The sequence below is a fragment of the Quercus lobata genome, chromosome 6 (assembly GCF_001633185.2).
Source record: "Quercus lobata isolate SW786 chromosome 6, ValleyOak3.0 Primary Assembly, whole genome shotgun sequence".
Taxonomy (NCBI): domain Eukaryota; kingdom Viridiplantae; phylum Streptophyta; class Magnoliopsida; order Fagales; family Fagaceae; genus Quercus; species Quercus lobata.
Window position 1 is genome coordinate 13,734,538 of NC_044909.1, and position 13,023 is coordinate 13,747,560.

General features: G+C 41.2%; 1 protein-coding gene across 1 annotated transcript; it reads right to left on the reverse strand.

Moving 5' to 3' along the window:
- Positions 1-351: 351 nt before the first annotated feature.
- Positions 352-2,008, reverse strand: LOC115949866. Its single transcript, XM_031067134.1, has 2 exons — positions 901-2,008; positions 352-446 (listed from the first exon to the last, which is right to left on the reverse strand). Exons 1-2 carry the CDS (start codon positions 2,006-2,008, stop codon positions 352-354), a joined length of 1,203 nt encoding a protein of 400 aa, XP_030922994.1.
- Positions 2,009-13,023: the final 11,015 nt, after the last annotated feature.

The following is a 13,023-nucleotide window of genomic DNA, read 5'->3' on the forward strand; positions in this document are numbered from 1 at the left end:
CACCCGGACCTAAAGGTCGTAGTTTAACATTAGCATCATATCCTTGTCTCAGCTTCTGATGATAATAGGCCATATGGATCATTGTCTTTTCCCTTATTTCCTCGGCTAAGTCTAGACTTCTCCCCAATAACTCATCGTTATTGTTTGGGGTAAAGGAGCTAGACCTCAGTGTGGGAAAGCTGTTCTCGATTGGGAGCACGGCCTCAGCCCCATAGGTCATCGAAAAGGGGGTTTCACCGGTTGACCGTCGCAGCGTAGTCTGATAGGTCCATAAGACGTGTGGGAGCTCTTCCACCCATCTCCCCTTTGCCTCATCCAGCCTCTTTTTCAGTCCATTCACTATGACCTTGTTCACGGTCTCAGCTTGTCCATTTCCTTGGGGGTAGGCGGGAGTGGAGTACCGGTTAGTGATTCCAAACTCGCAGCAATACTCCCTGAAGTTCTTGCTATCAAATTGGAGTCCGTTGTCCGAGATGAGTATGTGTGGAGTTCCGAAGCGGGTAATAATGTTCTTCCAGATGAATTTCTGGGCATCCACGTCCCTAATGTTGGCCAAAGGTTCAACCTCCACCCATTTGGTGAAGTAATCGGTTCCGACTATTATGTATCGTTTATTCCCTGCAGCTTTGGCGAATGGACCGACAATATCAAGACCCCACTGAGCAAACGGCCAGGGGCTAGAGAGGGGGTTGAGGACCCCTCCGGGTTGGTGGATATTTGGGGCGAATCTCTGGCACTGATCACACTTCTTTGTGTATTCTTGGGCCTCTCTTTGTATGTTCGGCCACCAGTATCCTTGGGTGAGCGCTTGGTGCACTAGCGACCTCCCTCCGGTGTGACTTCCACAAATCCCCTCATGTAACTCTTCAAGTAAGGACTCGGATTCTTCTGGATGTATACAAAGTAGGTACGGCCCAGAGTAGGAGCGCCGATATAGTTTGTGCTCTTCCGATAACCAGAACCAAGGAGCATTCCTCCGTATCTTCTCGGCCTCCAGTTTTCCCTCTGGTAGGGTGTCATCTTTGAGGAAGTTCTTTATAGGATCCATCCAGCTGGGATTCTTTCTAATCTGATGGACCTGAGCCGGGTCTCTTCTAATGGGACTCGCCTGGACTAGATCTTTGACAAGGATCATTCGCGGCAGATCATGCGCTGAGGACGTGGCGAGAGTGGCCAGCGAGTCTGCATGGGTGTTCACACTCCTGGAAACGTGCGTCAGATTGAAGGATTCAAAATTCAACTGTAGGCGTTTGACTCGTCCGAGATATTCTTGCATTCTAGCATCTCTAGCTTCCAACTCACCCATCACTTGGCCAACGACCAATTTGGAGTCCGAGAACGCTTCCATTACCCTTCCGCCCAATTTTTGAACCACCGTCATCCCTTGAAGTAAGGCTTCGTATTCAGCCTTGTTGTTTGTAGCTGAGAACCCGAGTCTCAATGATTTCTCGATGGCAATACCGTCGGGCGATATTAAAACTAGCCCAATTCCGGATCCTCTTTGGTTGGCCACGCCATCCACGTAGACCCTCCAACGCAAGGTTTCCCCTGCTGAAATTGTGCCAACCGATTTTCCATCCATGTCTTTCTTCTCGGCTATTGTTTCTACAGAGGGTTCAGCGAATTCTGCGACTAAGTCCGCGAGGACTTGACCTTTGACAGAGGATTTGGGCATATATTTAATATCAAAAGCTCCCAAAAGTGCACTCCACATGGCGATCCTTCCGATGTAGTCGGCACTTCGAAGCACCGCTCGAAGGGGGAGCTGGGTTAGAACGATGACCATGTGTGCTTGAAAGTAATGAGGGAGCTTCTTTGTGGCATGCATTACTGCAAGAATCGCTTTCTTCAATGGTAAGTATCGCACTTCGGTCTCATGTAGTGATTTACTCACGTAGTACACTAGTCGTTGTACCTCGTCGTCATCCCGTATCAGTACCAGGCTTACAGCATGAGGGGCTACGGCTATGTATGCAAATAGTACCTCGTCTGCCTCAGGGCTAGACATGATGGGTGGTCGCGACAAGTATTCCTTAAGTTGCTGGAAGGCCCGGACACAATCCTCCGACCATTCAAACCCCTTCCACTTATTTATCAAGAGGTAGAAAGGTTGACATCGATCTGTAGATCGTGATATGAACCGGTTTAATGCTGCGATCATGCCAGTGAGCTTCTGTACTTCTTTTGGATTCCGAGGAACCTGTAGGCTGTTAATCGCTTTGATTTGGTCGGGACTCACTTCTATTCCCCTGTGGGTTACCATATAGCCTAAGAATTTCCCAGATCCGACCCTGAATGAACACTTGGAAGCATTGAGTCGCAACTTGTGCTCCCTTAAGATAGCAAATATGATTTCAAGGTCTTTCACGTGATCGGACACCATTTTACTTTTTACAACCATATCGTCTATGTAAACCTCAATAACTTTGCCTAGTTGTGGCTCGAACATCCTGGTCATCATCCTTTGGTAGGTTGACCCTGCGTTCTTTAGTCCGAATGGCATCACCTTATAGTGATAGTTTCCAACGGGTGTCATGAACGCCGTCTTCTCCTGATCTTCTAATGCAAAGGGTATCTGATGATAGCCCTGGAAGGCGTCCAGGAAACTCATTCGAGGGTGGCCTACAGTTGCATCCACCAATCGGTCGATTTGCAGTAAGGGGAATGGATCCTTCGGGCATGCCTTATTCAGGTCTATGAAGTCTACGTAGACTCGCCACTTCCCCGTTTTCTTTCTTACCACCACCGTGTTTGCCAGCCATTCGGGGTAAAAGACCTCTTTAATAGCCCCTGCTCTTTTCAGTTTTGCCACTTCGTCTCTAACGGCACTAGCATGTTCCTTTGAGGGGCGTTGGGGTGGTTGCTTCTTTGGAATGGAAGATGGGTTAACGTTCAGGTGGTGACAAATAAGGCTAGGATCAACCCCCGGGGCGTCATAAGCGTCCCATGCAAACACGTCGACATTTCTTCTCAGAAATCCGACCAGTTCCTCTTTTTCTTGAGAAGGCAACTCGGAGCCGACCTGAAAAAATCTCTTCGGATCGTTGTCAACAATGAACTTTTCTAAACTTTCACACCTTATCTCCTCGGCTGGTTCATTGTCTTGCCTTGCCGAGGTGGCTGGTTGCTATAAGTTCCCAGAGGCCGAGGACTCGGCATGGGACCGATGTGAGATGGCGGCCACCATACACTGCCTGGCCATGGCCTGATCTCCACGAATCTCTTCTACTTGGCCTCTAGATAGGTATTTTACTTTTTGGTGAAGTATGGAGGATACAGCTTCTAGGGCATGGATCCACGGCCTGGCTACTATCGCTGTGTAGGGTGAGTAGGCATCGACCACGATAAAGTTCACCTCCACCACCTCTGATCCAATCTGTATGGATAGTCTGATCTGCCCTTTTGGCGTAACAGTCTTCCCCTCGAAGCTGATAAGGGGAGAGTCATAAGCCGTCAAATCCTCCAGCCTCAAGTTCATCCCCTTGTATAAATCAGGGTACATTACCTCCACTGCGCTTCTTGGGTCTACCAACACCCTTCTCACATCAAAGCCTCTGATTCTCAGTGTAACCACTAAGGCATCGTCGTGAGGTTGGATAGTTCCCCTCTTATCCTCGTCCGAGAATCCTAGTATCAAAGAGCTTCCCTTTTTAGACCTTTTAGGTTCCCTCTGCCTATCCTCGGAGGGGAGCCAACCAACAGACAGTACCCTGGAAGAAGGTGACCCAGTTCTTCCTGGTGCTGCGAGGATGACGTGTATCGTCTCGGTGGGTGGTCTTAATGACACATCCTTTCGAGGCTCTTGTATTGCCTGACCCGGATGGCCGCTCGATGGGTGCAAAAGGTGACGTAACTTCCCTTCTCGGACCAACTGATCTAGGTGATTCCATAAATTCCTACAATCCTTAGTGGTATGCCCATGGTCCTGATGGTAGTGGCAGTACAGGTTCTGGTTACGTTTTGAAGGGTCTCTAGCCATCTTTCCCGGACACCTGAAGAAGGGTTTGTTTCTTACTTTCTCCAGCACTTATTGTACCGGTTCCCTGAACACGGCATTCACCGTTTGCATGTTACTCTGTCTAGCCTGTCTCGAAAAATCTCTCCTTGGCTGGTTATGGTTATATCGTTCCAACCTGAAATCATTCGCTTTGGGAGGAATGATCTTCTCCTTTTCCTTTCCTTGTAGCTGATCTTCTTCCACCCTTTTGTACTTATCGATCTTATCCATCAACTGATGAACGTTGGCAACTGGTTTACCAGTGAGAGATTTCCTTAGGCCATGCTCGGTGGGGAGGCCGCTTTTGAATGTGCTGATAGCAACATCATCATGGTTCTCATCTAACTCGTTATACATCTCCCAATATCTATCCGAATATGCTTTCAGGGTCTCCCCCTCGTGCATGGACAAGGACAATAGCGAACTGAGAGGTCGAGGGACTCTGCTATTTGTAATAAAGCGGGAGTAGAAAGCCTGAGTGAGCTGCTTGTATGAGCCTATGGAATTTGTCTTCAGGCTGTTGAACCACCTCATCGCCATTGATCCCAAGCTGGATGGGAAGACTTTGCACATCAAGGCTTCATTTTGCTAGTAGATAGCCATTTTCTGGTTAAACTGACTCACGTGCTCCACTGGGTCTGCTCGGCTGTTATAGATGGCGAACGCTGGTTGATTAAAGCGTCGAGACAACTTAGCCCCTTCAATTCTGTACATGAAGAGTGATCTTGAAATCTGGTCTAGCGCCCTATTCATAGCATCGTTTCCCGAACCCTTGCTGGATGGGCTCTCATATTTTCGTACAGGGCGTGGTTCCCTCTCGTAAGAAAATGTTTCACTTGGGGGGGTTCTCGACCTCCGTCGATAACTGGCGTCTTCCCCATTAGAGGATTCATCTGAGCTAGAGGGAGATCGCTTTCGCTGTACACGTCGTAACTTCCTTTTCAGGTCATCTATCTCTCGATGTATGGCCTGATGACTATTTCGTCTCTGGGATACGTGACTACCTATCTAGGTGTGACTCTGGCTCGTCTGGGTGGTATGCATGCTTCCCCCACGATTCCCTCTGCCGCCTGGGTTGGCAGGGTTATTTTGCCGCTGGGACTCAATGGGCTCTGTCTGTTGAGGGTTAGCCTGGTGAGGATTCTCCTGGTGTGGACCTAGTTCTGCCATGCTCGACCATTGTGCTTACTGATATTTTAGTTCTTCCCACAGACGGCGCCAATTGTAGGGACTCGATTTTAGTTAACTCGGTCTTGGATGGTCAGGCCTTGACCCAAAAGGTCCCTCACAATGAATTTTGTAGAGTATGGGCTGAAGAACTTGGTTCCAGTTGGCTTAAACGGTTCGTTGCATGTGCTTAGTAGATATAGAAACAAGAATGAAGAAAGTGAATGTGAAGGGGGAAATTTTATTCATGGGCATGCCTTTGTACAATGAACCTTTGCTCCTCTGTCTCCTTTATCTTCTTTTTTCCATCCCTTTCTCTTGGGGAACTCTTACATATTATATAGGCCCTCTTTTATCATCTGGGCCTTACACTTGTTGATCATCCAAACCCCTACTTGAGCACCTGTCCCATCAGACACCCATATCAGTTCTTTGTGAGTTGCAATGACCAAGGTAGCACTGTTCAGGGGTCTTCTCTTCATTAATGCGGCCAGGAGAGTAGCTGTGGTGCATTTAATGTGGTGGTGACAGCCTTTGCTGGGATATTTTGGGACTCCTTTCTTTTTACGTGCTTGGAGGGAGGACTACAGTAGCCGGGATGCACCTTTGACCTGGATTTTGGAATGTCCGAGGAGGAATTACTCCTCGGACGTGTTCTCTTTGCTCCAGTGGGCCTGAGCAAGGATTCTGGGCCGCGACGTCTCCTCGGACAGAATGGTCCTCGGACGAGCCTAAGGCCTAGCCAACCTATTATTCTGGGCCGGTCCCCACAGTAATATTGTTAGAAAATGATTCCATTTTTGTCCTTCTATGTTACTCCTAAATAAAGTTACTTACATTTTATTCATTTTCATTCATTTATTTTAAAACATCTAAACAAGTTTACTTAATTCCATTCCATTTCTTTATTTTCCATTCATTTTCTTTCCATTCCCTTATGATTCTTTCATTCCATACCCTTATGACACTACAACAAAATGTATTTTCAGTGACGAAAATTTTCATCACTAAATGTCCAGTTTTTTATCGCCTAGGACTTTTAGCGACGAAATCTGCTTTGAATTTCGTCGCTAATACCCCTTTGCTAAAGGTATAAATGACAAAAAATTATATGCATAAGTGAAATTTCAAGCATATACTTATCACAGGGCCCATATATATTTTTATTTGCATGCTCCTCTATTCAACAATAGCTCTTAATTAAATTACACGCATAAGTGAAATTTCAAGCTGAACACTTGGCAGAGGGCCCGTTTATATCTTCCTTTGCATAATCCTCCTCTTTTCAATGATAGCTTTTAATGAGGCATGTCATCCTAACCTTTAGAACAAATGAGATCTAGTGATTTGTCCAATGTTAAGAGTAGAGATGAGACATAACCTTATATATTGAGACTCACCAATCATGCATGGACCATGTGCTTTAAAATCTACACTCTACCTCAACATCGGACTAAGCCTAATAAAAACAAGAGATGAGACATAACCTTATATATTGGGACCCACCAACCATGCATGGACCATGTGCTTCAAAATCTACACTCTACCTCAACATCAGACTAAGCCTAATAAAAAACAAGGTGTACCAATGCCTAATATTGAATATGATCACAACAAATTAACAGGCTCTTAGGTAGATTAACTGAGTTATATCTAACCCGTTTATAAAGCCAAAAGTCCAATTGATGGAAGCTCAATTCTAATATTCTTCCACTTGGGCAACATTATTGCATATTTTGTAATTTTAAAAATAATTTTGCAAACGACCCCCAACATGATCTAGTCCAACAAAGCCACAAACATGGAATAGGTATGACATTATGGTAAAATTATTTAATACTTTGGGAGTACCATAAATGCGTATTCCTCCCTCTCACATGAATTGTGGGTCACACCATAAATTTAATTAATGAAACTCACAGTTATGTGAGAATGAGGAGTATGTATTTATGATACTCTGGAAGTATTCAATAGTTACTCGGCATTATGCAATTATTCTCATAAATGATAAATTCATCCATGATCATAGTGTTAGTAATTTCATTAATATGGTCATTATCCGGTGTGATGCGTTCAGTATGGACTTAAGAGCACTCCTTTATATGGTCAATTGTACTAACTCTATACTTCATCAAAAAATTGTACTAACTCTATATTGGTCATCTGAATTGGTTTCTCATTAAACGCTCATACCTTTTTTTTTTTCTTTTTTTAGAGAAAAATCGCTCTCATACTATGAATTTGAAACATGTAAACTTTTCCTTAACAAAGATAAACAATATGTCTTCCCACTGTAGTATGAACAATAACATAATATCGCTAGAAGAATAACAAGTATGCTTCTCAATGGTCGTGAAGCCATCATATATTTTATTTAATAATATAAGGTAACATCTGTCACTCAATGGTAATACAATTATCAATACATCTCGAGAACTTTATTGGCATTAATCCATATAATAAGTGCTTTTATCAACCATGCTTATTATATGGATTTGCATTATTAAAGTTATTGAGATGCATTGGTGGTTTTGTTGCCATTAAGTAACAGATATTACAATATATCACCTGATTAAACATATAATGACTTTGTGATCAATGGGGATACACTACAAAACACACAGGGCTTAGGCCACATTTTTCTGACCTATAGCCGCGTTTTAAAAACGTGGCTACAGAACCTTTTTTTTATAGTGCACAGTAGTATTTACACATTTAAAAATTATTTTACTACGATATTTTTAGTTTTCAGCAAAATAAACGGTATCCAAACGTATACTAAATAATAAATATATAAGGTTAGGTGCCCACTCCATTCCTGACATTAGACAAAGCCTTAGATCTCATTCTTTCTAGAGAATATGGTGACTTATCCCATCGAGAGCCATCTTGAAAGGAAGAATATGGAGATGAAGATTTGCTTGGGGTGTGCCTAGTGTGTGCATGCGATTTCACCAAGTTACTTATTAAGATTTGCTCACAGTGTTTAGAGTTACGTTCCTAAACCTCATACACGTATTACTTATATGTGTTCTAGACTTATAGTATTTAACATGTATATGCCCTTTAGTTAAATCTTGCATGAGTAAACAAATAATTCATAAGTCACATGTTTTTTTTTTTTTGGGATAAAAGTCACCTTTTTTTAAATCTAGTGGAAATCCACTTGGATATGACTTTTTAAATTATTTAGTCTTGTTAAAATGGTAAAGTACTGTGTTAATTCTCTCATACATGGATTTGTTGATACTAAAATCTTTTTTTTTTTTTTGGATATTTAACATAAAAATTTTATTAAAAAGAACACAACCCAATACATAGGAAATTTACTAAAGAGGCAAAAATATCAAGAAACCAAATTACAATGATAAAAAAAAAACAGGGAGGGAAAGACAAGAAAAAGAAGGTAAAACTAAACACCATTCGAGAAGAGTAAAAAAGAAAAAAGACTGAAACTCAAGAATGGACCGTTCGTATCCCTCAAAATTTCTAGTATTCTGTTCTCGCTAGATACACCACATCAAACATTGCGGCACAATCCTCCATATAGCTATATTGCGATGTTGCCTGAAATTGCATGACCAACAATCCAACAAATCTACTACCCTTTACGGCATCATCCAACAAATACCAAACAAGCAAAAGACCATACTCCGCATCTCATATGCTATAGGACAATGAAGGAGGAGATGATCTACAGATTCCTCACACCTTTTACACATATAACACCACTCAAGAACAACAAAATGCTTCTTCTGAAGATTATCTGTAGTTAGAATATTGCCTAAAGCAGCAATCCAAGAGAGAAAAGCTACCCAAGGAGGAACCTTTGATTGTCACACCATTTTCCATGGGAAATAAATGATAGTAGAAGGGGATAGAGAATGATAATACCCACTCACCTCGAAACCTTGACTGTTGGCTGGATTCCAACAAAGTTTGTCAAAACCAACACCTTGCACCTTTATGGGATAAATCAAAACCATAAACGAATCTAAAGATTGTGACTCTTGATCATTCACTAAACGACAAAACTCTAAGTACCAAAATATTCTCCTATTGGCGTAGCGCATTGTTGACACCCTATTTTGCAACCCGTATTTAACCTCACATGGAGGATAAAAAGGTAATTTCACATTGGAAATATACATCTTGATTCTGGTCATTAGATCCTTAATCTCATTTCACCAAAATGATCTTAATGTTGTAACAATCAAATCGACTGATCATGAGCCCTAATCGGACCATTAGATTGAAAGTTATCATCAAATCAAGTTTCAATGGCTGAGATGCATTATCACAAATTGAGTCCGACTATATGTGATTATGAACAATTGATTTCAATTGGTTATAAGTGTAATAAATTTGAGATCGATGATGTGTCATAATTTGATTGGTTAGGACTACATTTTATGGTAGGGTTGCACACACCTAATTAACTAGATAGTTAAACATTAATTATTTAATGAATAATTTGTGCAATTATCTTTTAATTAGAGTAAATTTGGAACCAATTAAGTCTGAAATGGGAGTGATTAGAGCCATTTAATATTAATTGGGAGCTAATTTGGGACATATTAATGTTAATTGTGCTGAAACCATTTTCTAACAAATGACATCTGCTCACCATTTCATCGATATCTCTCAGTATATTCTGAATCTGTGAATGAGGTTAATTTTCCTAAAAACTAGACATCCGGGGTTTCAATTTGAGCACAAGAATGAGACAATTCTGATAAGAATTGAGGCAAATATTATTTTTCAAAGTTGGCTCTACAAGCTGTGACAACAGCTACGGGAAAACCGAACTTTGCTTACTCTTCACTCTCATCAATCTCCAAATTTAATGCACCAGATTTCCCCAAAAGCTAAAATGAGGTATAGGTTCATGATTCCTTGTCAACCCTCATTAAATGGCCTTCCATTCATATTTCCTCCACCACTACTATATAAACTCCTCCCCTCCTTCATTCCTAGACACACAAAAAATCCCCCTCTCTTCTCTTCTCTTGAGTTCTAGTGAAGTTAAGTAGTCTTGTCATATCTTAGTCTTCCTGAGACTCAAGGTATTGAGTGAGACTCACTCTCCCTCTCCTAGCTCTTCTTTTCCTCCATACTTAGGACCTCCATCAAGAATCCCCTCCTCCATTATATGGATCTTGCATGAAAGTATAATCCCCTTTCCTAACTGTTTGTTTATGTTACCATGATGAGAATTTAAGATTAAAGCATGATAATTCCCTTGAATATGTTTGAATGTTCTTATGTGTTCTTCACATGTTCTTAGTTGTTCATCACATGTTCATGCATATCACTAGATTTAATCTTAAATCCACATCAAAAATATGAAAAACATGTTTGTTTAGTAATTCTTTCAAATCCTTGAATCTAGGTTATCACTATCCACACACATTCACTGGAGTTTATTTTTCAATCCAAATGCTATGCTTAATAAACTGAATTAGGGTTTATCACATGCACACACATTAAATTCAATATGCAAATTAATTGATAATATATTGGATGATATGATATGAATGTTGGCCACCATAGTCTAGAAGATCGGTTTCACCGGGCAAGGTGAGTGCCTAACACCTTCCCACCTTGTAACATAGCCTCCGAGCTTAGATCAAGGGTTAGTAGATCAAATGCTTATCCATGTAATTTTCGATTTTTAGATTGTAACTAGGAAATAAGCCATGTACTTTATCTTAGATTGTATCTAGGACCAAAGCCATGTAATTTTCCTATGATCAATGTAAATTCAATTTCATATTAATAAATTTTCAATTATGGTTTTCTTATTTATCCAATAATTGAATAAGTGGCGACTCCATTGTAAAACCCTTAATCTAAAGGGAAAAACATAATCAGTCGAATTTCCATTTTGAGAGGCAATAACACGACTCCACCCATTCACGTGGGTTTGGTCCAACATTCCAACAAAAACGGGTCGGGGGCGCGGTCTCTCATACGCATAACCTCAGAGACCGAAGCATCCTTTGTCTACTAATATAATATAAATCTAGAAACACCTCCTTAAAAGGACAATCCCTACACCAGACATCATCCCAAAACTTCACTCGAGTACCATCACCCACATCATACCGAAGGAACTTGGAAAAATTCAACCAGCCACTTCTAATGAACTTCCACATACAAACACCATATGCCCCAGACATAGATTTTGTACACTAACCACCCCACTCATTTCCATACTTCACCCCAATGACCCTTCTTTAAAGGGCATCATTCTTCACACCATAACGCCACAACCATTTGCCTAATAAGGCAGAATTAAACCTTCTTAAACACCGAATGCCTAACCCTCCATTCTTCACTGGCCTACATACCTTAGTCCAATTTACTAAATGAAGTTTACATTCGTCACCAATACTAGTCCAAAGAAAATCTCTCTGTAATTTCTCCATTCGCTTAGCCACCTTTGTTGGAATAGGGAGAAGAGAAAGAAAATAAGTAGGCAAGCTAGAAAGAGTACTCATAATAAGGGTAACCTTACCCCCCCTTAGATAAATACAACATCTTCCATTCGGCTAGCCTTCACTCTATTTTCTCCAAAATAGGATTCCAAATCGTCTTATCTTTAAAGGTAGCACCCAACGGAAGACCTAAATATTTCAGCGGAAGAGCAGACTCCCTACAACCCAAAATCTCCACTAACTCATGTAGATTAGGCACATCCCCAATTGGAACCAATTCAGACTTTTCTAGATTAATTTTTAACCCTGGCACCTCCTCAAATCTGGAGAGAATCCCACATAGAGCTGTTATATGATTGATGTCAGCATCATAGAAAATAAGGGTATCATCCATAAGCAACAAATGAGACACTGTCATCAAGGAACCAGTCGCATTCCCAACTGTGAAGCCCGAAAACTGTCTTGCTATAGTAGCTGCAACCAACATATGGCTTAAGGCCTCCATGACAATATCAAAGAGAAAAGGGGGTAAAGGTCACCCTGTCGAAGTCCTCTAGAACTCCCAAAAAAATCAGATGGGGAACCATTGATCAAAATGGAGAATTTAACAGCTGATATACAACACCTAATCCACCTTCTCCACTTTTTAGAAAATCCACACAACTGTAACAAAAACATGAGAAACTCTCAATTTACATGGCCGTACGCTTTCTCAATGTCCAGTTTGCACAACACCCTCGAAACCCCTGCCTTCAATCTACTGTCTAAACACTAAAAAGCAATAAGGACAGAATCTAAAATCTTTTGACTTTTCACAAAGGCATTTTGAGAATCTGAAATAAGACTATGTGCCACCCTTCGAATTCGATTGGCTAACACCTTAGCAATAATCTTGTACAACCCTCCCACCAAACTAATAGGCCGAAAGTCCTTAACATCCACAACATCATTTTTCCTAGGAATGAGTGAAAGAAAAGTAGCACTAAGGCTCTTTTCAAACATAGCATGAGCATGAAAATTATGAAACACATTCATAATATCTGTTTTCACCATGCTCCAACAAGACTGAAAAAATGCCATTATAAAACCATCTGGACCTGGCGCTTTATCACCATTGAAATCATGGACCACTCTAATTACTTCATCCTCATCAAAAGGCCTATCCAACCAAGTAACATCTTCCTCAGAAATTCTAGAAAAAACAACATCATCCAAAAGAGGTTTGTGGACCTCATTCTCCAAGTATAATTGCCAATAGAAATGAGTAATGCACCCTTCAATGATCCCCTGATTCATAGATAACTCCCCATCCACTATAAGCCTATCAATAGTATTACATCTTCTATGGGAATTTGCATTACGATGAAAAAATTTTGTGTTTCTGTCTCCTTCTTTAAGAAAGAAAGCCCTAGATTTCTG